The 26,883-nt window shown below is 39.9% G+C and overlaps 1 protein-coding gene across 2 annotated transcripts in view; it reads right to left on the bottom strand.

Moving 5' to 3' along the window:
• The window catches only part of IQGAP2 (IQ motif containing GTPase activating protein 2), a 328,172-nt gene that overhangs the window by 110,843 nt on the left and 190,446 nt on the right, over window positions 1-26,883 (bottom strand). For both annotated transcript variants that reach the window (XM_049865807.1, XM_049865815.1), the window contains 6 exons: window positions 13,318-13,385; window positions 12,883-12,996; window positions 10,729-10,907; window positions 7,982-8,069; window positions 4,366-4,529; window positions 626-786 (listed from right to left, as the gene is read on the bottom strand). In XM_049865807.1, the coding sequence (XP_049721764.1) occupies window positions 626-786; window positions 4,366-4,529; window positions 7,982-8,069; window positions 10,729-10,907; window positions 12,883-12,996; window positions 13,318-13,385 (774 nt within the window). The remainder of the gene's footprint in view (window positions 1-625; window positions 787-4,365; window positions 4,530-7,981; window positions 8,070-10,728; window positions 10,908-12,882; window positions 12,997-13,317; window positions 13,386-26,883) is intronic.

The raw sequence follows: 26,883 nt of genomic DNA, 5'->3' as shown, positions 1-26,883 counted from the left end.
GCCATGACCCACCCTAGTCTCAGGATACTTTTGATTTGGGGCCCAACCTCAGGTCCATAATTCCTGATTGTTTCTTCATCAGTAATATAAGAGACTGGACTGAATGTTTATTAAAGTTGCTTCCAACTCTTCCCCATTGAGTCATCTCCAAAAGAAGTCCAATGGAAGGCATATTTTCATATTTTTAACCCATATTTAACCCATATTTTAACCCCAGTAAACCTTGTTAATGACAAAATCAGTTATTAACTGTCACAGTTTTAGACACTCTTCTCCTCCAAAAGGAACACTGTAAAGAAGGTCTCTAATACTAGAAATACTCTTAAAATAAGGTAGACTAAAAAAAGAAAAAAAACCCATCGCCGTCAAGTCGATTCCAACTAACAGCGACCCTACAGGACAGAGTAGAACCGCCCCATACAGTTTCCAAGGAGCAGGTGGTTGATTTGAACTGTCGATCTTTTGGTTAGCAGCCACGCTCTTAACCACTAAGTCACCAGGGCTCCTCACATGAGCGTGGATATATGAATTTCTACACCAAGGAACAAATCCTTTTAATTTGCGAGATTGGACAAAGACAGATTTCTGCATTAAAAGGAGGGCTGAACGCCTAGTTGCTCCTTACCGTTCTACATATGCTTCATCCAGATTGTTGAAGCCTATTGTTGGGCTTCTGAGTTGATTCTGCACAGACACAAGATTGGTGGTTTCCAAGGCCTGGTTTAGTAAAGCAACAGCAGACAACATTTCCACTGCAATCAACAGTTCTTCATGGGCCACGTAGTTCTGTTGGAAAACGTAAGGCAATATAAGTTCCCAAAGTCACACATCTCTTGTGTATGATGGAGGTTTGTAAGGCAAAAATTTGAAAGAACAATGAAAAGCCTAAGATTTTGATATCTCAGCAGAAAGAGGGGTCACTGACCATCTACTTTCCATTGGCTTTAAGGAACAGGTAAATGGCCTTGGGGTTTTCCTTAGATTATCATTTTGGAGACTTGAGTTAATTATGACCAACAGAGTTATAATTCTAGTCCCATTGCTGATCCCCACTCCCAGTTCCTGTGGCTGGTCACAGGCTCAGTCCTACCAAGTAATTTCGTCAAGGATTAGAGAATGCTGTCAAACCTTTAATGTGTTTGGCTGATAACCAGAAGGTTAGAGGTTCGAGTTCACCCAAAGGTGCCTCAGAAGAAGGGCCTGGTTATCTACTTCCAAAAAATCAGCCACTGGAAACTATGGAGCAGGGTTCTACTCAGACACACATGGGGTCTCCATGAGTGGGAATGGAGTCAACAGCAACTGGTGGAGGTGGTCCTTGACTGAGAATGGAAGGTAAGATTTTAGCATAGCAGATGACTGCCAATCTGAATTAAGGGTGAAGGAAAGGAGGTCAGAATTTCATCAAAAAGTTATAATCCCAGAAAAGTAGATCAAGGTCTTTAAGCCAAGAATATTGATTCTAATTCCAAAAAAGTTAGTCTAAATCACATTTTTGGAAAAGATGTAGAAATTTTAAAATGCACCATAAAGTCTAGACATCTGAATAAATCTAAGGTAAACCTCTCAGTAAAGTGAACAAGCATCTCCAGATTTATATGACTTATAAATCTGGATCTGGCTTATTTAAGAAATACATCATAGATTTTCAGAACATCCTCCCCCTTCAATGTTCTCTTCCACTTAATAATTTTAAACAGTCGTGGCCCAAGTTCAAAAGGGATGTTTCTCCCTTCATACTGAGGAAACATAAAAGGGAGTAAGAAAAAGAATTATAAAACAGAAAGGCTGATATATGTCTTTACCTTTAAGGTTGTAGCTGATGTTAGGTACTATTGAGTCGACTCCGACTCACAGCAACCTTGTGTGATGGAGCAGAACTGCCCCATGGGTTTCCTAGGATCTAATTTTTACCGGAGCAGACTACCAGGTCTCTTCTCCTGCAGAGCGGCTAGGTGGGTTCAAACTGCCAATCTTCCCGTTAGCACCCAAGCTTTTCATCATTGTGCCACCAAGTTTCCTTTACATTTAAGGATATTGCATATATTTAAAATATATAACAATATTATACTCATATTAAAATGCAGTATTATAGTATTGGATCTCTATAGATATCTTGCAGCAAAATGATTTCAGAGTAATAAAGTATTATTTTATCTTCTAAAGTGAATGGGAAAAAGGGATTATCACAGGGAGCATCAAAGTAAATTTTATCCAAATACCTTACATTCACTACAAGTTTAACACATGAGAAAGACATAAAATTATAAATAAAAAGAAGCATGGAATAACCTAAGATTCACCTCCTCTACCCTTTCTAATAACTATGCAAATATCTAAAGTAGCAAATAGTAAAGAGGAGAAGGAAAGAAGAAATGAGCCAGACAACCGCACACTGACTACTGACCAGAGTATAAGTAGCCTTGGCCTTCAAGCTAGAGATGAGGGAGAAAATATTAATGAAAAAAAAACTGAAGTACAATTTAAGAAAATAACCTATTTTCTTTTATTACAAAAATAGTATATTTCTATTTAAAAAATCTAAGAAGCCTTGACAAGCAAGAATAAGAAAACAAATCCTACCACCCAAATACTTCAGTGTAGCCTTTTTTTTAATGCATTCATATATTTATGGGGAGTCCTAGTGGCACCGTGGTTACGTGGCTGCTAACCAAAAGGTCAGCAGTTAGAATCCACCAAGCTGCTCCTTGGAAATCCTATAGGGCAGTTCTACTCTGTCCTATAAGGTCGCTGTGAGTTGGAATTGATTTGACGGCAATGGGTTTGGTTTGGTTTTAAATATTTATGGAGGTTTGTTTTTTTAAAAAAACTTTTTATTTTTCTTTTCTTACTACAAAAAAAAGGTAATGTTACATATTTTAGGAAACCCCATGTAGTGGTTAAGAGCTATGGTTGCTAACCAAAAGGCCAGCAGTTCGAATCTACCACATGCTCCTTGGAAACTCTATGGGGCAGTTCTACTCACTCCTACAGGGTCGCTATGAGTTGGAATTGGCTCAACGGTAATGGGTTTTGGTTATATGTTTTAATCTCATTTTTCCACTGAATATAGTGTGAACATCTTTTCAGGTCATTATTCTTTTACACTCTCATTTTTACTGGTTACATAGTATTTCTAGCACACAGAAATACCATAAATCATGCAATCTCTTATTAGTAAAACCTGTGGTTTCCACTTTCTCAATACCATATACAACACTGGGAAATATTCCTGTGGATAACTATTTTTGATTCATATCCTTTAGGCTCATTTCACAGGAAAATGGGTAACCGAATTTGAAGCTTTTGATGCACACTACTAAAATTACCCTTCAGAAAGGCTGTAGGATTCACACTCCTGTCAGCTCTGTATGAGAATGCTGCTTCCCCACATTTATATGTACGCTGGGGAAAATCTTTTTAATCTCTACCAACGTGATTTTTTAAAGTAATCGTATTTTATTTTAATTTACATTTATTTACTTCCAACTGGAATTTGAACTTTTAAAAAATTTACGTTTGACATGTGTATCTTCCTTGTTTTGTGAGTTGCCCACTCATGTTCTTGGCCTTTCCTCTTCATTTTTTGGTGGGAGAGTGTTGTTTCTGATTTTTAAGATCAAATGTCCTAGGTTTTCCTTAGAACTTTAGTTTTTTAATTATTTCTTACATTTAATCTTTTAATCCGTTAGAAATTTATTCTGATATATGATCTGTATAGTGAGCTTACGTTTTCTTTCCTAAATGGCTGAACACATGTAAGGATTTTGTATATTAAAGAATCCTCTCCCCATCTCTGTGAAATAATAGCTTTCTCATACATTAAATTCTTGGCTCTGCTTCCAGTACTTTTTAATCTATTCCATTGTTTGGCTTATTCCTGTACTAGTAAACAAGTCTTAATTGCTATAACCTTATATGAATATTAATGTCTGATACTACTGGAAAATGAAGGCGCATAAATTTGCAAAATTCAAAGCATGGCTTCAATGCTCTTAGTTGCAGATTTCTAGAAAACAGAGCTTACTTTTCTAAATCAAGAATATTATGTATTAAAAAAAAATTAGTAGTTAAAAAAATTATCCAATCTTCTTTTAAAAAATCACAGAGAATAGGAACAACCTGTTTTCATGTACATTTGTATAGAGCCTCAATATCCTAATTGGGCTCTTAGATTCTTTATGTAGATTAAAGGTAACAGTGAAAACGGCAGGAGACCCCGGAATTGGCGCAGGTGAGACAATGATTCCTGGGATTGGTACAAGTTAAAGACTCCACACCCCCATTCACCTTTCACAGACAGCCTTCCTCATTGCTTGGACGTGAGTAGCAACATCTCCAGAACTGGAGTCTTCGCTGACTTACCATGGCATTCTGATTCTGGAGGTTGAAAAGTTCATGCTGATACATGGCAGCCGCAAAGGGATAAACAGCAGGCAGCTGGGCCTCCGGTTTCTGCAGCGCAAGCAGCGTCTTCTCAGGGTCACCTTCCCTAATTACAGCATTGATGTGGTCCACCGCAGCTAGCCCTGAGGGTGGGGGTTCACAGTCCATGAGAATGTCAGCTCTTCCCACCGCCACCTGACCCACCTAGCCCTCTTCCCAAGGGTCAGGACCTCAGCACACTCACTTTCCATGAACTCATAGAAACTGCAGTTAGCTTCAGTGTTGGCAAAGCCTTGGAAATGTTAGCTTAGGAATTCAAAGACAGTCCAGTCCTGGAGTAAGTCCCTACAAGCACCTCAGTCTTGAAGGGGCTTGAGTTATGACATCATTCCTACCTAGCATGACTTGCCTATGAAACCCTTCCTTTCAGGATCAGCTCTGGTCCCACTTCTTCCGTGAAGCCTTCATGATTGCTCTAGTCCCTAGATTTCAGATTTTTTGAATCCCCACGATATTTAGAACTGGGTCACGCAGTTCCACCAGCCATTGTCCTCTAATGCTTCTTGTGGGTCAGTCTTCCCTCCCCAATCAGACTCTAAGCTCTGTGAAGACTGGGAACAAGCCTTGCCCTGCTGTGACCTTCCTCTGCGTCAGCACCATGGTAAACCCACAGCAGGCACTGATACTTTGCTGCTTGATGTTGTCCATATTACTTATTTCTCAGGACATCCTCCCTCAACTCTTCCATTCTATGAAGTATTAGCCTTAAGAAAAATAATTTCATATTTTTTAAAAACACTTTAAGATACTATAAGCGAACTTCATTATCATTAAATAAATCTGTGCTAATACATTTGTTGTATTACAATACACATCATAGTACGTTCTGACTCACAGCTATCCTATAAGACAGTGTAGAACTGCCCCATAGGGTTGCCTAGGTGGAATTTTTTAAAAGGACAGACTGCCAGGTCTTTTCTCAGGCAGAGCAGCTGGTGGGTTCGAACCATTGACCTTTTGGTTAGCAGCCAAATGCTTGACCATTGCACTACCAGGGCTCCTACTAATACATTTAACCACCTCTCTCCCAAAAAGCCCTGGCCACACAAATGTCTTTATAATAGAATCTTCCATTATATGACACATCATAAATCCTGCGATCTTTTTACCAGTTGTAATGTTCAGCAGATTACAAAGGACTGGAATTTTAGCAACTAAACTGGGGTGCTTGAACCAGTAGATTTAGTTTAGTTTTCGGAGCACAGACATGGAATAGCTGACCAAGTTGAAGAATTAATGATGAACTCTGCCACCAGGGAACAGCAAGCCAGACAGAACCAAAAGGATGTTGCCCTGTAAAGAAGGCCTTGGGGTAGGAGGAATAACACAGGCCCATATATTTTTAGGGCTTTTCAAGGGTTAGTGTCTGCCTGGTACATGACCAGACTGCAGCTAAGATTGTTACAACCCTTTCCTGACAGAAGATAATTTATCTTCTCTGAATACATTCACAAAGAGCTTCCCTCAATAATCCTTTCTAGTAAGAGATATCATTCAATAGTAGGAAATACTTACGACTAACAGAATCCTTTATGCCATCCCCCCCCAAAAAAACTCACACTTAATCAAAAGGACCCTAAGAACCCAAACACTCATTTTCTACTCTTAGAATCAATGTGGCAAACTAAACAATTCCAGAAAGGATGGTCAGTGGGTGGCTGTGGTGCTTGTGGCTCTGGTAAAATTATCCAAGGCTTTCCGCCTGTGTCTCTCGCTCCTCTGCATAGGATCTCACTTCACTGTTAAAAATCTTATATCAGTTTCTATAGCTTGGTGGTAAAAGTGGCAGAAAATCACACCCTCAAAACACTCTTCGTAAACCATTTCTTCTAAAAAATAAGGCAAGCTTGTCCACTCTTTTACACTCTGCATTTAACAAAATTTCCAGTCCTGATCTTAACAATACATCAGATAATGAACAGGATGACTGTACAAACCCAAAACTTAAATTATTGCAGTTCAAACAAAGCCGAAGCCTCTGACAACAGGGCCGCTGACATCACCACCAAAGCTGTCACTTACGCCATTTCCATGGCAGCGACTAATGTAGACGCCTTAACATTCTAGTATAATAACTTGCGTGGTTGGGGAAAAGCTTGTGCAAGTCGATATATTCACATATTCTAAAGCAGGCAATCAACTCATTGTCATGTCAGCAACTAAAATATGCTTCAAAGGGGTTTTTCCAGACTATTTTCCATTCTACCGGACCATAAATTTTCAGATGGGGATAGATCAAAAACTTCAGGATAATCCTGCCCTTAGAGCCATCAAACATTGAAATGTCCTTCATCAGCTTCAGCTGGTTATATCATTAGTGCAAATCACTCCATGTCTTTTCCTTAAAAATTGAAAAAAAGAAAAAAAGTATAGCCAATTTGGCATTAGATTTGTGGTCAGGAAATTATGACATTGAGAAAAGTATTAAAACATTTATATACAGCATTTTGTCTAACATGAAAAGAAATCTGCTTTAGCGGTTACGGACTTTTTCAAAAACAAAGCATGGCAAAAGGCTATGGAAGCATTTTCTCACTAAGTTTATGAGCCTACAAAGTCTTGCTGGAAATATTCATTTCTTTCTGTAATTCATTTCGGTCTAAAAATAATAATAATTTTTTTTTTAAGTTTATGAGCCTACAAAGTCTTGCTGGAAATATTAATTTCTTTCTGTAATTCATTTCGGTCTAGCATAATGAAATTCTCAGGTTTCAAACAGAGCAGAAGGAGAAACTTGAAATTATGCTTCATGCATCATTGCCAACATGTTAAAGAGTTAATGGAAATAAAAGAACAGGAACAGGTACCCCAAAATGTGAAGGTGCTGTATGAAGGGGATGGGAGAGGGGGAGGGAAGACTAATAAAAAAAGCTAATGCATCTAAACTTACATGTAATTATTTTAATTAACCTGAGTTTTTTGTTCTTCACAGTCATACAACTGAACTATGCACCAAAAAGAATTTAACCGCATGACTTCAGAGAGGCTCAGGGACGTAGGACTCAAACCTGCCATTATGTGATTTCATCTTGCCTGTCAACAGTCTTATTCGCTCGGGCAAAAGCTACACAAGCTCATTCGCTTGGACTAAAGCAAATAATTCTTACAAACTGCAGACTGAGAAGTAATAAAAAACAGATGTCAAAAATATCATTTACAACTCCATGCAACATCATCACATTCTCATGGGCAAGGAACAATATATAGCCTTTAGGTCATAGTCTTTTTCTAGATAACCACTAAGGAACAGGTTCAAAATGTAAGATGCAAATGTCCCCATGATGAAACAGAAAGGTCCAATTCAACTAGCATCAAGATACTTTGAATGGACTTAGGGGTAGGGTCACCAATAAAGCTCAACGGGAAACTGTCAGAAGACACCATAGTTTAGAGCAACATTGACATTTAGTTGATTTTTTTCATCATGTAAGGCAGCTTTTACAAGGATAAAAGTTTACAGTTGTGCTGGGGCTTTAGCAAAGAAGGTCTGCGTCTTGTAGGAGTCCCCATTTCCTTCATACAACCCATTACTTACTGTTGACTTTATTGATATTGCCTTGGATTTCTGCCTGTGTCAGCAGCTCTTCATATGCATCTCTTTCCTCTTCAGAAATACAGCTATTCTGCAAAACAAAGGCTTCGCTGACTTCTGAAGTTAATGTTTCCAAACCTCGATAATCAAAAGCAAAAATGCATACAGTGATAAAAATCTGTCACTCATTTGCATTTGAAATCAATACAAGCATTTATGGAGTGCTCGCTTTACACAGGGCACTGGAGTTAGAGATGCTCTGCCAGGGTTACACAGATGAACAACAGACCCAGTGGCTCTCTGAAAAGAACTTGTTGTCTAACGTGGAAAACATTATTGTTTGACCATTAGGTTGGACCACTTAGTAATGCCATTTTTTTGTAGATCAGAAACAGGTAAATACTGACAATTTTATATGATTCAACCTAATACAGCCAAGAACACAAATAATGACTATATATAGAATAGGATAGATTCTACAGAAGAACTACTATAAATATTTAAAGAAAGGATTCACACTTGGAAGGAAAGTTTTAAAGAGGCAACAACTGAGGGGGGCTTGGAGGAAGAGCGTGCTGTTAATAGCAGAGATGGGAGAACAGGATGTAGAGACCAGAATTTTGTCACGAAGTGGGAAAGCTTGGCGCGATGGTCGCAGTGTGGGGTCTATGCCCTGGGTTAGCCAAACGGATGGGGAGGTTAGTTTGGTATCATGGAGGCCTTTAAAGGCTAAGCTCAGGACTGTACTTAATTTAGTAGGCAATAGGGAATCTGAGGTTTCTGGTGGGGTGACAATCAGGCTATACTTAAAGATTAATTCTGCAGCACCCAGCACTGGCAGTGGTTGGCCTGGAGAGTAACAGGAAGCAGGGTGAGCTGTGGAAGGTGCTGCAAGAACCCTGAGGTAAGGTTAGGAGGGGCACACTGAGGACTGCATGAGACAGGAAAGTAGACATCGGATTCAAGGCAAGAGAAAACCAACAGAATGTAGCAATGGATAGGACATAAAAAACTAGTTGCCATTGTGTCACCCTGACTGCTGGCAACTCCATGTGTGTCAGAGTAGAACTGTGCTCCACAGGTTTTTCAACGAATCATTCTCCCAGAAGTAGATTGCCAGGCCTCTCTTCCAAGGCACCTATAGGGGCACTTGATCTCCCAAACTTCTGGTTAGCAGCTGGGTCATAAACCATTACAATACCCAGGGACTCTGGATAAGACGTTGTTAGTTGCTGTCAAGTTGATTTCAACTCATGGCAATTCCACGTGTGCAGAGTAGAACTGCTCCGTAGAGTTTTCAAAGCTGTGACCTTTTGGAAGCTCATCACCAGGCCTGTCTTTCGAGGTGCTTCTGAATGGGTTTAAGCAGCTAACCATTTGGCTAGTAGTTGAGTGCTTAACAATTTGCGCCACCCAGAGATTCCGGATAAGACACAGGGGATATAAAACAAGTTCTGAGACAATGTGGCTGTTGTTCCCAACCAGGGAAGTCAGGAAGGGGCACACGTGTGAGAAGTACAGGGTAGAAGTGTGCCATCTTGGGATGTCGTGGTTCATGGCCTGCGGGACATCGATGTGAAGATATTTGGTATTAGTAAGTAGATTTAAGAGAGCATTAGTAAGTAGATTTAAGAGAGGCTGGTATAAAGCTGACAGCCGATTTCTTCAGGTGGATGAGATTGACTGAGCAAGAACAGAGAGAGAAATGATTCGATGTTTAAGACCTTGAAGAATCCCCACATTTAGAGGGAGGTGGGGGAAGAAGAGAACTAAGAGACATAGAAGAGAACCATGGCAGCACAGAGCATCTGCCAGGGAAGCAGAGAATCTCCAGGCAGGTGGGGCAGGGTGGGAACAACCATGCTGGATGCTGGTGAAAGTCAACAGTTGAGAAAACACCATAAGGCAAAGAGGTTGCTGCTCTCAGTGATGGAGTTGGAACTCATGTGGTAAGAGCTTAAGGACAGAAATGTTGGTGAGGAAGTCTGAGCCTAGACAAGGTTTTTAATAACTGACTTGACAGGGAAGTAGTGAGCATGGAGTTAGGCCCAGGGGCAGGCTGCCTTGCCAAGGAGGAATACGTCTTCCTCAAATATATAAAAGGTTAACTATTGGGAAAACATGAAGAATAGATTGAAAAACCACCCTCTCTATACTTCATCACACTGAATTATTAACCTCTATGTTTACTGTTGGTGTTGTTGGGTGCCATTGAGTCAATGCTGACTCACAGTGACCCCGTGTGATAAAGGAGAACTCCCCTACAGGGTTTTCTTGGCTATCATCATTATGGAAGCAGATTGCCAGATCTTTCTTCCACGGAGCTGCTAGGTGGGTTCGAATCACCAACCTTTCAGTCAGCAGCTAAGCACTTAAATATTCCACCACCAGGGCTCCTTTAACCTCTATTAACAAATACAAAGGTAATGCAGCTAACACAAAGTCAGCTAGTGATGCCTAACAAGGAAAGAGCTTTAGCTACTGCCTCTACACTCTCTGGGTAGGAAGTAAGTTTACGGCAGGACCTTCAATCCTTCCAACCTATCATTTTCCTCATAAAAGGAAATCTAACTTCCTTAATATAGTAACATGCTCTTCTTTTACATTTGCATTTCATCCAAACCAGCTGCCTATGTTTATGGAGACAGAGTCATTTCTAAGCAGTTAATTTAAATACATCACTTTTAACATTAAGGCTTTTCAAACTAGCAATAGCTAACTATGTTTATTCCTCAGAACATATTAAGTACCTTCAGTCTTGCATTTTCCTCTTTTCTCTTTTTGGCTTCCCAGAGTTCTTTCTGATACTCTTGCGCAAGGTGGTCATCCACTAGAGTTAAAACTGCATTTGGGTTTCTTAGTGTTACAATGGTCTGCTCTGCTATTCCTTTCTCCACAGCTTCATTAATGGCTATAACGGCAGCATGCACTGACAAGTAAAGAGAAAAAAAGAGATTTTTATCAGCAAAAGGCAATACTGACAGTTGCATCGACTCTGTGTAAACTCAAGCAGGTTCACGGTCTTCCTTGGCTCCCAGTAAGCAGGCCAAAAAAGAGACCTCAGACAAATCATGGAGTCCCTCTCTGAACAACCTCGCCATGTGCCTCTTCTATTTTTGCTCTCAGCATCTGTTAAGTAATCCCTATTAATTTATTCAACCTATACCAAAAGACTAAAATGAATCAAGCACTATGCCAACCACTGGAGTGTGAAGGTAAGTCCCTGCTCCCTTGTCAGGGTGACATGGACAGAGCCAGTTCCTGCCAAGAGATACCTGTAATTCAGTCTCCAATGCTAAAAGACCCCAAGTAATGCATACTACCACTAACATTTTTTAAAATATTTTATTGAGTCCACTAAAATTTTTTCTTAATTGTGCTTTAAGTGAAAGTTTACAATTCAAGTCAGTTTCTCATACAAAAACTTACACGCACATTGTTATATGACCCTAGCTGCTCTCCCTACAATGTGACAGCACACTCCCCTTCTCTCTACCCTGTACTTCCCATGTCCATTCAGCCTGCTGCTGTCCCCCTGCCTTCTCATCTCGCCTCCAGATGGGAGCTGCCCACATAGTCTCGTGTGTCTACTTGAGCTAAGAAGCACACTCCTCACCAGTATCATTTTATGTTTTATAGTCCAGTCCAATCTTTGTCTCAAGAGTTGGCTTCGGGAACGGTTTTAGGTTTTAGGCTAACAGAAAGTCCTGGGACCATGGCCTCTGGGGTCCTCCAGTCTCAGTCAGACCATTAAATCTGGTCTCTTTACTAGAATTTGAGGTCTCCATCCCACTGTTTTCCTGCTTCATCAGGGATTCTCTGTTGTGTTCCCTGTCAGGGCAGTCAATGGTAGTAGCCAGGCACCATCTAGTTCTTCTGGTCTCATGCTGATAGAGTCTCTGGTTTATGTGACCCTTTCTTTCTCTTAGGCTCATAATTTCCTTGTGTCTTTGTGTTCTTCACTCTCCTTTGCTCCGGGTGGTCTGAGATCAATTGATGCATCTTAGATGGCCGCTTGCTAGTTTTTAAGACCCCAGACACTACTCACCAAAGTGGGATGCAAAATGTTTTCTTAATACACTTTGTTGTGCCAATTACCCTAGATGTCCCCTGAAATCATGTCTCCAGACCCCTGCCCTTGCTACTTTGTCCCTCGAAGTGTTTGGTTGTATTCAGGAAGCTTCTTAGCTTTTGGTTTAGTCCAGTTGTGCTGAGTTCCCCTGTACTGTGTGTTGTCCTTCCCTTCACCTAAAATAATTCTTGCCTACTATCTAGTTAGTCAATACCCTTCTCCCTCCCTCCCCATCCTCATAACCATCAAGAGTGTTTCCTTCTGTCTTTAAACCTTTTCTTGAGTTTTTATAATAGTGGTCTCATACAATATTTGTCCTTTTGCAACTGACTAATTTCACTCAGCATAATGCCTTCCAGATTTCTCCATGTTATAAGATGTTTCAGGGATTCACTCTTGTTCTTCATCATTGCAAAGTATTCCATTATGTGAATATACCATAATTTGTTTATCCATTCATCTGTTGATGGGCACCTTGGTTGTTTCCATCTTTTTGCTCCTGTAAACATTGCGGCAATGGACATGGGTGTGCATATACCTGTTCATGTGAGTCCACTAAAATTTAAGGACACAGAATGTAAAGAAATATTTTGGAGAATGGAGCTATATTCCTGGAACGCCTTAAATCACATTGTACAAGTGGGTATCTAAAGTCCAAAAGTAATTACTTGGTATGTTCAGACATCTTCAAATTAACTAAAATGCATAGAAGAAATGCTTTCAGGGTGCTTAAAATATCTCCTAACTGTCCTACTTCATGTAATCAAAATCAAAAATTAAAATACAGGTAAGTCTCAAGTTAATAGCAAGTTTGGATTTTAAACGGACTTACAAGCAGCTTCATCCACAGACAGTTCATTGGCCAGAATACCACCTATTTTGCTGAAAGATGGCATCTGTATTCCATATTTCTCAAGTTCTTTTCTCATATTACTGATTTCCTCCTCTGAAAAAGAACAACTCAAAAATCAAAGAAAGTCACAAACAAAGGTAGAGGCAGGAATGAGTATATTCATATCAAGAAATGTCTTCATTGGATAGTAAGGCCATTTCTAAACAAGGGCCTTAAGAAGAAACCAACTGTAGTTTCTCGTTTCACAAATGTGGGGAAAAGGGAACCCAGCCAAGTACAAGTAAGATAAATAAGTTTTCTTCTGTTGCCAATACAGAGGAAGAAAGGGGATCAATAATATCAAAGTGAAACAAAAATAACTGGTAAATTTTCTTAATGAGATTGTAAAAAATTACAAATATAATAAAGTAGTACCTGTGAAGTCTACTTTGCCCAACAAATCTTGGATCTGGGGTGCCAATCCTAGTTTGAACAGATATAAACTGAAAGACAAAACACAAAATTTATCAGAAACTCTATCTACATAATTTTTTTTTTTTTTTAAGCTGAGGAGGACCTAAGAGATCATCTTATCTAAGCCATTCATTTCATAGATGAGGAAACTGAGTTCCAAGGTGACACAGTACCTGTGGAGCCAGGACTAGAACTCCTGTCTAAGACCGAGAGATTGGTCTTCTGTAGTACACAGTCCTTCCATAGAGTCAACCAGCTGTCCATCATCCATTTGTAAGGAGAATAAGAAACAGAGCTAATACAAAACAGCAGGTAATCTAAACAGAATAATTATTTCTTTGGCTATTCCTTATATGATTCTGATTTTGTTGAAGGTACAGCTAGAATTACATTTTACTTTTCAATATTCCTCTAAATAGTACATACCCCTTGGGAGAACATTTGTTTTACATTTTTTGAAATAACAGAGTGGCAAGACTATTGCTGGTAGATGGGTGATGTTAAGGACAAACCATGCTATGGGCATATTGCTCAGTGGAAGATGGAGTTAATTGCATGATCAAAAAAAAATCCCTTAGGCAGTAATGATGGCAGGCATTACCTACCCATAACCTGACAAAGGAAACCCTGGTGGCATAGTGGTTAAGTGCTACAGCTGCTAACCAAGAGGTCGGCAGTTCAAATCCACCAGGCGCTCCTTGGAAACCCTATCGGGCAGTTCTACTCTGTCCTATAGGGTCGCTATGAGTCAGAATCGACTCGATGGCAGTGGGGTTTTTTTTTGTGTGTGTGTGTGGGTAACCTGACAAAATGAGGGCTGGCAAATAAATTCTACCAAAACAAACAAAAAAACCAAGCCCACGGGCATCAAGTTGATTTCGACTCATGGTGAAATATATGGTTAAGTGTCTTTTCCCACTGAATTACTAAGCCATAGTTTCTATCCCATATTTATTTCTCACCTCCCCAGTTCAGTCCCCAAGATTAATTATAGAAACCAATTAAAAAAAATTCTGTATTCACTTTATCATCAATTTTGTATTGAGATTTAGGATTTATGAGATTTTAGTTAGAAGTTAAAAATTACTCAAAAGTATGTATGTGACGGACTCTCTGGGTAGTGCAAATGGTTAAGTACTTGGCTGCTAACCGAAAAGCTGGAGGTTTGAGCCCACCCAGAGGTGCACTGAAAGAAACGCCTGGCGGTCTACTTCTGAAAACTGAGCCACTGAAAAGCTACGTAGCCCAGTTCTACTCTGACACACATGGAGTCACCCTGACTCAGAATTAACTCGACAGCAGTTGGTTCTAGGAAAAGGAACTGAGAATGATTTTAATGGTATGAAATCTTTCACTTCAGATGCTGAGGTGACATAATCTGAGTATTTGATAAAATAAATAAAATTTCATTAAGACACATTAAAGACGGTCAAGACCCAGCCTTCTCAAATGGTGTTAAGACAAACTCTTAAAATGTGTAATTAGTCAATGAAAGTAGCACGCATTGACTTTCTTTGATCATTTCTGTAAAATACAATTAGAAAAGTAATATATGATCAAACCTAAAAATCAAAGAATCACACACACACAAAAAAAAGCCCAAAGTGATTTAAAAAATTACCTAGAAAATCATCCAGAGATAAACACTAAGTATTTTGATATAAATCCTTTCAATCTTACTTCTGGATATATCTGTTCTATAAACTTACTAGTACTCTATAACACAAATGTACTATAACTTACTGAACCAGCTGCTGAACAATTAGATTGTCACCGATTATTCACCTTTGCAAATTACGCCGCAGGGAGCCTACTTACGTAGAGGCACAAACACATCCCTAAAAATGAAATCACCAGATTGTAAGGATATTCAGATAAATGCTTTCAGTCTATATTGTCAAATTGTATTCTTAAAAAGAGACTATACTCATATACTCTTTGTGACTAAAGGTTTAACAAAACTCTTTTCTCCTCTGCAGGAATCTGACCTTTAGTTAACTTCTAGCTCAGTTCCCTTAGGAACCTGATCAAGGTATACTGTCAACTGTATTACCAAGCAACATTGCTTAAAGAGAAAACTTGAGCGACACATTGCATCATAACTGGAAAAAAATTACAAATACCTATATCTTACACACCATATCTTAGGGCTTTCCCAAGTTCAGTGATACTTATAAGCAGCATATTCCTTTCAGGGACCTGAAAGCTATGCTGCAACAACTGATAATGGTTTCTGGGGACATGAGGCTTCTAAACCAGGGAGGCTCCTACATCCGCCGATGTGAGACCTATTCCTCCCGCCCAAGCTCTCACCTAGGGTACCAAAGAGCAACAGCTCCTAGATGGCTGCGTGGGTTACCACGTGGAGTGTCATGAAGACCCCCATTAAAGATCAAATGCCTGATGCTGGCCTGCTGAGGTTCCTAGATAACTCAATTCTTCTGATGCTAGATGTGGCTTCTGGCAGTCATGGGAATCTGTATACCTACTTGAACCTAAGATGACAACCCGATGGACATAGCCTCACTCTGCCATCAATGCATGCTATCACCAATTAAATTTTTGCCAATCTGAGAGCCAAACAATGTTATTTAAATCCACATGTCCTTTTGTTAGTTGTGAGAGTAAATATCTTTCATACATGTATCAATCATTTTGTATTTCTTCCTGGAGATGCCTCTTAATGAATTTACAAATTTTAAAGATTTTTTATTTGGGGGGGGAAGACTTTATCTTTCTCTGTTTTTTCTCCTTTTCCCTCAAAACCGCAGCCAAAGGACAGAGAACAAATGGTGGGATTTTTTTTTTTTTTTTTACCATATAGTAATTTTATTTTTAGCCCTAAATTCCTATATGAGATTCACATCTTACCTACAGGGAAAAGCATATTAGACTCTAAAATTCTTCAATGTGAAACAGGCATTAAAAAAAAAAAATTTTTTTTTTAAATTATGTATTCATAATTCAAAAAGAGAAGGGTGGCGACTCATGGTAACCCTGTAGGACACAGGAGAACTGCCCCATACATTTTCCAAGGAGTGGCTGGTGGATTTGAACTACTGACCTCTTGTTTAGCAGCCGTAGCACTTAACCACTGTGCCACCACAGGGCTGTAATGTGAATATAAATATCACAATAGCAAATATCCTGGCTTAACTAAAAGTTACCACAAGGTGGTGCTGAGAAGTTACCTTTTCAAATTGGGATGCCAGTTGACCTTCAGTCGAGTCCACTTTCAAATTAATTTTAAATTAGAGGTTTATTTAGGCTGATATGGATCAGGGAAGACTCTCAATTGCTTACCAAAAAAATTTTTACTTTTTAGTGTATATTTTCTATTTGGCTTCAATTTTCAGTATTTATGGCCCCTGATGTCGAAGTTTAAACTATTAACTTTAAAAAGATCACTTCTTAAAGTACGAGAGTTGTTTTTTGTTTTGTTTGGATTTACATTATTGTTTTTAATGACTCCACAGTAATCTGTTTTTTGGGTGTATAATGATTGTTTTTAAATTTATATATTTTTTTATTACTGTGCTTTAGATGAAAGCTTACAGAGCAAACTAGTTTCTCATTAAAAAATTAATACACATATGTTTTGTGACACTGGCTGCAAGCCTCACGATGTGTGAGTATTTTTCCCTTCTTGACCTTGGGTTCCTCATTACCAGCTTTGCTGTCTCCTCCTGTCTCCTTGTCCTAACCCCTGGGCTGGTATGCCCATTTAGTCTCCTTTTGTTTTATGGGCCTGCCTAATCTTTGGCTGAAGGGTGAGCCTCAGGAGTGACTTCATTACTGAGCTAAAAGGGTGTCTGGGGGCCATACTCTCAGGGTTTCTCCAGTCTGTCAGACCAGTAACTGTGTTTTTTTTTTTTTTTTTTTTTTAATTAACTTTTATTGAGCTTCAAGTAAACTACAAATCAAGTCAAACTGTCACATATGTTTAGGTACACCTTACTCCGTACTCCCACTTGCTCTCCCCCTAATGAGTCAGCCCTTCCAGTCTCTCCTTTCGTGACAATTTTGCCTGCTTCCAACTCTCTCTATCCTCCCATCCCCCCTCCAGACAGGAGATGCCAACACAGTCTCAAGTGTCCACCTGATACAAATAGCTCACTCTTCATCAGCATCTCTCTCCTACCCACTATCCAGTCCCTTTCATGTCTGATGAGTTGTCTTCGGGAAAGGTTCCTGTCCTGGGCCAACAGAAGGTTTGGGGACCATGACTGCCGGGATTCCTCTAGTCTCAGTCAGACCATTAAGTCTGGTCTTTTTGTGAGAATTTGGGGTCTGCATCCCACTGATCTCCTGCTCCCTCAGGGGTTCTCTGTTGTGCTCCCTGTCAGGGCAGTCATCGGTTGTGGCCAGGCACCAACTAGTTCTTCTGGTCTCAGGATGATGTAAGTCTCCGGTTCATGTGGCCCTTTCTGTCTCTTGGGCTCTTAGTTATCGTGTGACCTTGGTGTTCTTCATTCTCCTTTGATCCAGGTGGGTTGAGACCAATTGATGCATCTTAGATGGCCGCTTGTTAGCATTTAAGACCCCAGACGCCACATTTCAAAGTGGGATGCAGAATGTTTTCATAATAGAGTTTATTATGCCAATTGACTTAGAAGTCCCCTTAAACCATGGTCCCCAAACCCCCGCCCTTGCTCCACTGACCTTTGAAGCATTCAGTTTATCCCGGAAACTTCTTTGCTTTTGGTCCAGTCCAGCTGAGCTGACCTTCCATGTATTGAGTATTTTCCTTCCCTTCACCTAAAGCAGTTCTTATCGACTAACTAATCAGTAAAAAACCCTCTCCCACCCTCCCTCCCTCCCCACCTCGTAACCACAGAAGTATGTGTTCTTCTCAGTTTATACTATTTCTCAAGATCTTATAATAGTGGTCTTATACAATATTTGTCCTTTTGTCTCTGACTGATTTCGCTCAGCATAATGCCTTCCAGGTTCCTCCATGTTATGAAATGTTTCACAGATTCGTCACTGTTCTTTATGGATGCGTAGTATTCCATTGTGTGAATATACCACAATTTATTTACCCATTCATCAGTTGATGGACACCTTGGTTGCTTCCAGCTTTTTGCTACTGTAAACAGAGCTGCAATAAACACGGGTGTGCATATATCTGTTTGTGTGAAGGCTCTTATTTCTCTAGGGTATATTCCGAGGAGTGGGATTTCTGGGTTGTATGGTAGTTCTATTTCTAACTGTTTAAGGCCAGATAGATTTCCAAAGTGGTTGTAGCATTTTACATTCCCACCAGCAGTGTATAAGAGTTCCAATCTCTCCGCAGCCTCTCCAACATTTATTATTTTGTGTTTTTTGGATTAATGCCAGCCTTGTTTTCTTTTTTTTTGTTGGAGTGAGATGGAAGCTCACCGTAGTTTTAATTTGCATTTCTCTAATGGCTAATGATCGAGAGCATTTTCTCACCTATCTGCTAGCTGCCTGAATATCTTCTTTAGTGAAGTGCGGGTTCATATCCTTTGCCCACTTCTTGATTGGGTTGTTTGTCTTTTTGTGGTTGAGTTTTGACAGAATCATATAGATTTTAAAGATCAGGGGCTGGTCGGAGATGTCGTAGCTGAAAATTCTTTCCCAGTCTGTAGGTGGTCTTTTTACTCTTTTGGTGAAGTCTTTAGATGAGCATAGGTGTTTGATTTTTAGAAGCTCCCAGTTATCTGGTTTCTCTTCGTCATTTTTGGTAATGTTTTGTATTCTGTTTATGCCTTGTATTAGGGCTCCTAAGGTTGTCCCTATTTTTTCTTCCATGATCTTTATCGTTTTAGTCTTTATGTTTAGGTCTTTGATCCACTTGGAGTAAAGTTTTTGTGCATGGTGTGAGGTATGGGTCCTGTTTCATTTTTTTGCAAATGGATATCCAGTTATGCCAGCACCATTTGTTAAAAAGACTCTCTTTTCCCCAATTAACTGACACTGGGCCTTTGTCAAATATCAGCTGCTCATATGTGGATGGATTTATATCTGGGTTCTCAATTCTGTTCCATTGGTCTATGTGCCTGTTGTTGTACCAGTACCAGGCTGTTTTGACTACTGTGGCTGTATAATAGGTTCTGAAATCAGGTAGAGTGAGGCCTCCCCCTTTCTTCTTCTTTTTCAGTAATGCTTTGCTTATCCGAGGCTTCTTTCCCTTCCATATGAAGTTGGTGATTTGTTTCTCCATCAAAATGTGGTCTTTTTTTGTGAATTAGAATTTTGTTCTACATTTTTCTCTAGCTCTGTCCAGGACCCTCTATTGTGATTCTTGTCAGAGCAGCTGGTGATGATAGCTGGGCACCATCTAGTTGTGCTGGGCTCAGTCTGGTGGAGGGTGTGGTAGTTGCGGTCCATTAGTCCTTCAGACTAATCTTTCCCTTGGGTCTTTGTTTTTCTTCATTCTGTCTTGCTCCAGATGGGGTGGAACCGATGGATTATTTTAGATGGTCGATCACAAGCTTTTAAAATTCCAGATGCTACTCATCAAAGTAGAATGTAGAATATTATAAACTATTTTATGACATTTGAGCTAGATGTCCCCTGAGACCATGGGCCCCTGCACTCAGCCCAAAGTATTAAGAGTTCTATACTCAATCTTTATGTGGGTGGTGCTTGTAAACAGATTACTCAAAGAGGGCAAATGTTTACTATCAGTACCAGTGCCGCCAAGTCGACTCGAACTCACAGTGATCCCATGTGTGTCAGGGTAGAACCGTGCTCCATAGGGGTTTCAATGGCTAATTTTTCAGAAGTAGCTCAGCAGGTCTTTCTTCCCAGAAACCTCTGGATGTACTCAAACTTCCAGCCTTTTGGCTAGCAGCCAAGTGCCTTAACCCTTTGCACCACCCAGGGACTCCAAGTGTTTACTAGGAAACCATATTTATCCAGTATTCACACACCAAAAAGAATTAGCAATAGCAACCCGCTCCTTCTGAAGCATTTAAATTCAAATGAGGCCATTCATTACCTGAAGCACGTAGGCAAGTCCAGAGTCTTCATCTTTAAAAAAAAAAAAAAGCCCAATAGAAAAAATGCCAATTCCCTGTAGCTCTTCACGACTGGATTTACTGAGCACTTTTTAGTGCCTAAGAGCCAACACAGAGGGCTAAGAGCATTCCCAAGGAAGCTGTGGAATTAATGTCAACATTGCTTCCCACAAACAAGAAAGCACTTTGTGTGAAGTAAGAAAAGGTATAGCGCCCTTGTATGGCTGAGGCAAGCTTGCCCTGAGGGAGCTAGGGCCCTGCTGGCCCATGTGATCCTATTTGTAAAAGTAATACTACTTATAGTTATAAGTCATAAAGTTAAAAAAATATATATATATACTCTTACGGATTTTTCCACTAATTTCAGTATATACATTAAAAGATGAGACAGTAATGAAATGCAAGCTTAAAAGGCAGGAGCTGAATTTTTTTTCAGCTTTTCTGGACCACATCACATGCAGCTGGTTTCATGCCATAGCAGCGGGATGAGTGTTTATAAATCAAAGCCTCGTGGCAGACCAGAAAGACCACTGGACTGGAACTGGAGGCCTGATTTGGGCCCAAAGCTGGCAATCTTCATGCGTGATTTTGAGCGAGTCATACAGCCCGACCTTTCAGTCCCCTCATCTGTGAAACGAACAATTTGGACTAAAATAACTTCCCAAGGTCCTTCCAGTTCTAAAGTTCCACGATTATTCACTTTAGACAACCTAAATGTAACATTTTTTAAAATGTAACAGAGGCCTGTGCTGAAGTTCAAGTCTGATGCCACTGCTCTTTTAATTTTCCCGTTGTTTCCTGCAGCCCTGGTGGCACAGTGGCTAAGAGCTCGACTGTTAACCAAAAGGTTGGCAGTTTGAATTCACCAATCACTCCCTGGAAACTTTATCGGGCACTCGCTGTCCTATAGGGTCGCTATGAGTTGGAATCGATTCGATGGCAAACGGTTTGAGGTTTTTTATTGTTGTTAGTTGTTGTTGAGTTGGCCCCCAACTCATGGTGACCCCACACACAACGGAACAAACAAAACAACTGAAGAAAACGCTGCCCAGTCCTGCGCCATCCTCATGATCAGTTGCAGAGCAGACCATTGTGACCCAAAGGGTTTTCAGTGGCTGATTTTTTTAACAGATCACCAGGCCTTTCTTCCTAGTTTTTCTTAGTCTGGGAGCTCTGCTGAAACCTGTTCAGCATCATAGCGACATACAAGGCTCCACTGACAGCCAGCCAGTGGCTGTGCCTGCAGCACGCTAGCCATAAATCGACTTGGGTCTCCTGAATGGAAGGTGAGAAGTCTGCCACCGAATCACCACTGCCTCCCCACTTAATTTTCCTTGTCACTGTTCTTAGTTGCCTTCGAGCTGATTCTGACTCATGGCAACTCCCCCAGTACCCAGTGCTGTCGAGTCGATTCCGACTCATGGCAACTAGCAGTAGGGAAATTCTCGACTCCTTTTTGAGGTCCATGGCTGGTTGAATTGTTAATAGCACAGTTTCTAGCATCAAAGAGCCTGTTTTTTAAATCTCAGTTCTGCCATTTACTAGCTGTGTAACCTTGAACAGTCTCTCTGTGCTTCAACTGCCCTGGTTATAAAGTGGGAGTAATAATAGTAAATACTGCTTAGGTATGCTGTAAGGATTAAATGAGATAATACCTGTAGAGTACTTTGAACTGTGCCAGGCATATGTAGGCAATCCCCAGGTTACAAACATCTGACTTCTGTACAACCTGTAGTTAAGAACCAACCCCCTTAAAGCCTACGATATTAAAAATTTGAGGTTCAAACAGCAGTTCATAATAACAAATGGGCACTGCTTTGTGATGTGTATCAACACATTATTATTACTGTATTATGGTAAAGATGTTCTAGTGTATCTGGAAGTGTTTTTTTTAGTATTTTTTATGCATAGAAAAGTACACTGTATACTATACACTAAGGCAAAACATTTGACTGATGTTAGATACAAATGAACCTGATTGTTCTGACTTACGTACAAATTTGACTTAAAGACAGATTTAGGAACAGAACTTGTTCGTAATCCGGGTACTGCCTGTAGTTAAAAGCTCAGTGAGTATTAACCTTTGTTTTTATTGTTTCTATTAAGTTTGTCAAATACATGTGTGTTTTGTATCAAACACTTAACTGAAAACCTTCTACTGTGGTTTCTCTACTCTTTCTTACACTGAGAATCTTTTACTATTTCCCCTCATTGACTCCATGTTTGAAATGGCTTTATCTACTAAGCCAAATTAGTTTTTCACCTTGATCACCTATGGCAATAATAATATCATGTCAAAATCCAGTGATCTATACTTAATTTTCAGGGAAAAACTAAACGAATTCTGAGACAGGCTTCTTTTGTTGTTGTTAGGTGCCATCAAGTCGGTTCCAACTCATAGCAACCCTATGCACAACAAAATGAAACACTGCCCGGTCCTGAGCCATCCTTACAATCATTGCTATGCTTGAGCTCACTGTTGCAGCCACTGTGTCAATCCACCTCGTTGAGGGTCTTCCTCTTTTTCCCTGACCCTATACTTTGCCAAGCATGATGTCCTTCTCCAGGGACTGATCCCTCCTGACAACATGTCCAAAGTATGTAAGATTCAGTCTCACCATCCTTGCTTCTAAGGAGCATTATGGTTGTACTTCTTCTAAGACAGATTTGTTCGTTCTTTTGGCAGTCCTTGGTATATTCAAAATTCTTCAACAACACCACAATTCAAAGGCGTCAATTCTTCTTCGGTCTTCCTTATTCATTGTCCAGCTTTCACATGCATATGATGTGATTGAAAATACTACGGCTTGGGTCAGGCGGACCTTTGTCTTCAAGGTGACATCTTTGTTCTTCAACACTTTAAAGAGGTTCTTTGCAGCAGATTAACCTAATGCAACGCGTCTTTTAATTTCTTGACTGATGTTTCCATGGCTGTTGATTGTGGATCGAAGTAAAATGAAATCCTTGACAACTTCAATCTTTTCTCCGTTTATCATGATGTTGCTCATTGGTCCAGTTGTGAGGATTTTTGTTTTCTTTTTGTTGAGGTATGATCCATACTGAAGGCTGTGGTCTTTGATCTTCATTAGTAAGTGCTTCAAGTCCTTTTCACTTTCAGCAAGCAAGGCTGTGTCATCTGCATAACGCAGGTTGTTAATGAGGCTTCCTCCAATCCTAATGCCCCGTTCTTCTTCATATAGTCCAGCTTCTCAGGTTATTTGCTCAGCATACAGATTGAATAGATATGGTGAAAGAATACAACCCTGATGCACACTTTTCCTGACTTTAAACCAATCAGTATCCCCTTGTTCTGTCGGAACAATTGCCTCGTGATCTATGTAAAGGTGCCTCATGAGCACAATTAAGTATTCTAGAATTCCCATTCTTTGCAATGTTATCCATAATTTATTATGATCCACACAGCTGAATACCTTTGCACAGTCAATAAAAGACAGGTAAACATCCTTCTGGCATTCTCTGCTTTCAGCCAGGATCTATCTGACATCAGCAATGATATCCCTGGTTCCACGTCCTCTTCTGAAACCAGCCCGAATGTCTGGCAGCTCCCTGGCTGCTGCCATTTTTGAATGATCTTCAGCAAAATTTTGCTTGCATGTGATATTAATGATATTGTTCTACAACTTCCACATTTGGTTGGGTCACCTTTCTTAGGAATAGGCATAAATATGGATCTCTTCCAGTCAGAAGGCCAGGAAGCTGTCTTCCATATTTCTTGGCATAGACGAAGAAGCACCTCCAGCACTGCATCTGTTTGTTGAAACATCTCAATTGATATTCCATCAATTCCTGGAGCCTTGTTTTTCGCCAATGCCTTCAGAGCAGCTTGGACTTTTTCCTTCAGTACTGTCAGTTCCTGATCATATGCTACCTTTTGAAATGGTTGAACATCGAGTAATTCTTTTTGGTATAATGACTCTGTGTATTACTTCCATAGCTGCAAACATCCATTAATAATTGGAACCTGGAATGTACAAAGTATGAATGTAGGAAAACTGGAAATCGTCAAAAATGAAATGGAATGCATAAACATCCATATCCTAAGCTTTAGTGAGCTGAAATGGACTGGTAGTGGCCATTTTGAATCAGACAATCATATAGTCTACTATGCTGGGAATGACAACTTGAAGAGGAATGGCATTGCATTCATCGTCAAAAAGAACATTTCAAGATCTATCCTGAAATACAATGCTGTTAGTGATAGGATAATACCCATATACCTACAAGGAAGACCAGTTAATATGATCATTATTCAAATTTACGCACCAACCACCAGGGCCAAAGATGAAGAAATAGAACATTTTTATCAGCTGCTGCAGTCTGAAATTGATTGAACTTGTAATCAAGGTGAATTGATAATTACTGGTCATTGGAATGCGAAAGTTGGAAACAAGAAGGATCAGTAGTTTGAAAATAATGGCCTTGGTTACAGAAACAATGCTGGAGATCAAATGATAGAATTTTGTTTAAGACTAACGACTTCTTCATTGCAAATACCTTCTTTCACCAACATAAACACCGACTCTACACATGGACCTCGCCAGACGGAACACAAAGAAATCAAATTGACTACATCTGTGGAAAGAGATGATGGAAAAGCTCAATATCATCAGTTAGAACAAGGCCAGGGGTCGACTGTGGAATAGACCATCAATTGCTCATATGCAAGTTCAAGCTGAAACTGAAGAAAATCAGAGCAAGTCCACGAGAGCCAAAATATGACCTTGAGTATATCCCACCCAAATTTAGAGACCATCTGAAGAACAGATTTGACACATTGAACACTGGTGACTGAAGACCAGACGAGTTGTGGAAAGACATCAAGGACATCATACATGAAGAAAACAAGAGGTCATTGAAAAGACAGGAAAGAAAGAAAAGACCAAGATGGATGTCAGAGGAGACTCTGAAACTTGCTCTTTAGTGTCGAGCAGCTAAAGCAAAAGGAAGAATTGATGAAGTAAAAGAACTGAAGATTTTAAACAGCGGCTCGAGAAGACAAAGTATTATAATGACATGTGCAAAGAGCTGGAGGTGGAAAACCAAAAGGGAAGAACACGCTCAGCGTTTTTCAAGCTGAAAGAACTGAAGAAAAAATTCAAGCCTTGAGTTGCAATAGTGAAGGATTCTATGGGGAAAATATTAAACAATGTAGGAAGCATCAACAGAAGACAGAAGGAATACACAGAGTCATTATACCAGAAAGAATTAGCGGATGTTCAACCATTTCAAGAGGTAGCATATGATCAGGAACTGATGGTACTGAGGCCATCTTATCATGGGGAAATTAGTTCAGTGAAGCCTCCTGAAAACTTAAAAATACAAACTCTAGAAGCTTCAGGTTGGAAGCAATGGTGTATGTGCTGTGTTAGGTAACAAGACACAAGTCAGTCTCAAAGAGCTTAGAATCTCATAGACAGAAAGGTATAGCCATAATATTAATACAGATGGGGGAGAGGACTGCGGACAGTGGGGAGAATTTTGAAAAAGGAGTGATGTGAAAGATATGGAAAGGTACAACTGCTTTCCTCACCTTAATCCCAAACACCTTTATCTTCTGGTGTCCCTCCAGAGAACACAGGATTAGACAGAGGCTGTCCACTGGGTTAAAGAAGTATCTCTGGAAAGCTTATTTATAAATGTAAATATGTTATCTGTCAGAGATACAACTTAAATGCCGTATTAATAGTCCACTGGTTTCCTAGGAAGGAAAAAAATCTTAAGAGAATGGGGTATAAAACATGGGAAAGTTACGCACTAAAACCTGGCAGAACAGGTTCAAAGGCAACCTGACAAGCAAAGCAGCCACTTACAGTAAGAGGGTTGGGTAGGAGGGGTTCTTCCCCACAAAGCAGTCTGTGTGCTTAGTTAGAATAGCTGGTCAATCAGAAGTCAGTCTGCCACGGCCATTTTCACAAATGCAAGCCCCAACTGTGTGTCATTTCAGCCTTGCATTTGAAAACATGACTGCTGGGACAACCTGTAGGTAGCTACATAATCTGTGGCAGAAACAGTAATCCTCAAGCAAAGGAAAGGCAGACATATTTTCAGCTTGTGGTTTGCATTGTAACCGGTTGTGGTGGAGTTGATTTCAACTCATGGCAACCCCATGTGTGTCAGAGTAGAACTGCTCTCCAAGGCATTTTCAAGAGCTGATTTTTCAGAAGTAGATGACCGAGACTTTCTTCTGAGGCTCTTCTGGGTGGATTTGAACCTCTTTTCAGTTAGCATCTAAGCACATTAACCATTTACACAACACAGGGATTCCTGGTTGGCAGTGTAACAGACTCTTAATGGTGAAATTAACTTTATATATTAAGAAAAACAAAATTCAGCACCCTAATAACTGGAAAAATCTCACTTGACTTTAAAAGGATGCCTTGTAAACAGTAGTAGACAGCATGTTTTATAGGAGGATAGAAGTACAACCAGAATGCTCCTTAGAATCAAGGATGGTGAGACTTTGTCTCACATACTTTGGACATGTTATCAGGAGGGATCAGTCCCTGCAGAAGGACATCAT

The sequence above is a fragment of the Elephas maximus genome, chromosome 2 (genome assembly GCF_024166365.1).
Source record: "Elephas maximus indicus isolate mEleMax1 chromosome 2, mEleMax1 primary haplotype, whole genome shotgun sequence".
Classification (NCBI taxonomy): domain Eukaryota; kingdom Metazoa; phylum Chordata; class Mammalia; order Proboscidea; family Elephantidae; genus Elephas; species Elephas maximus.
This window is presented reverse-complemented; position numbering and strand designations above follow the sequence as displayed.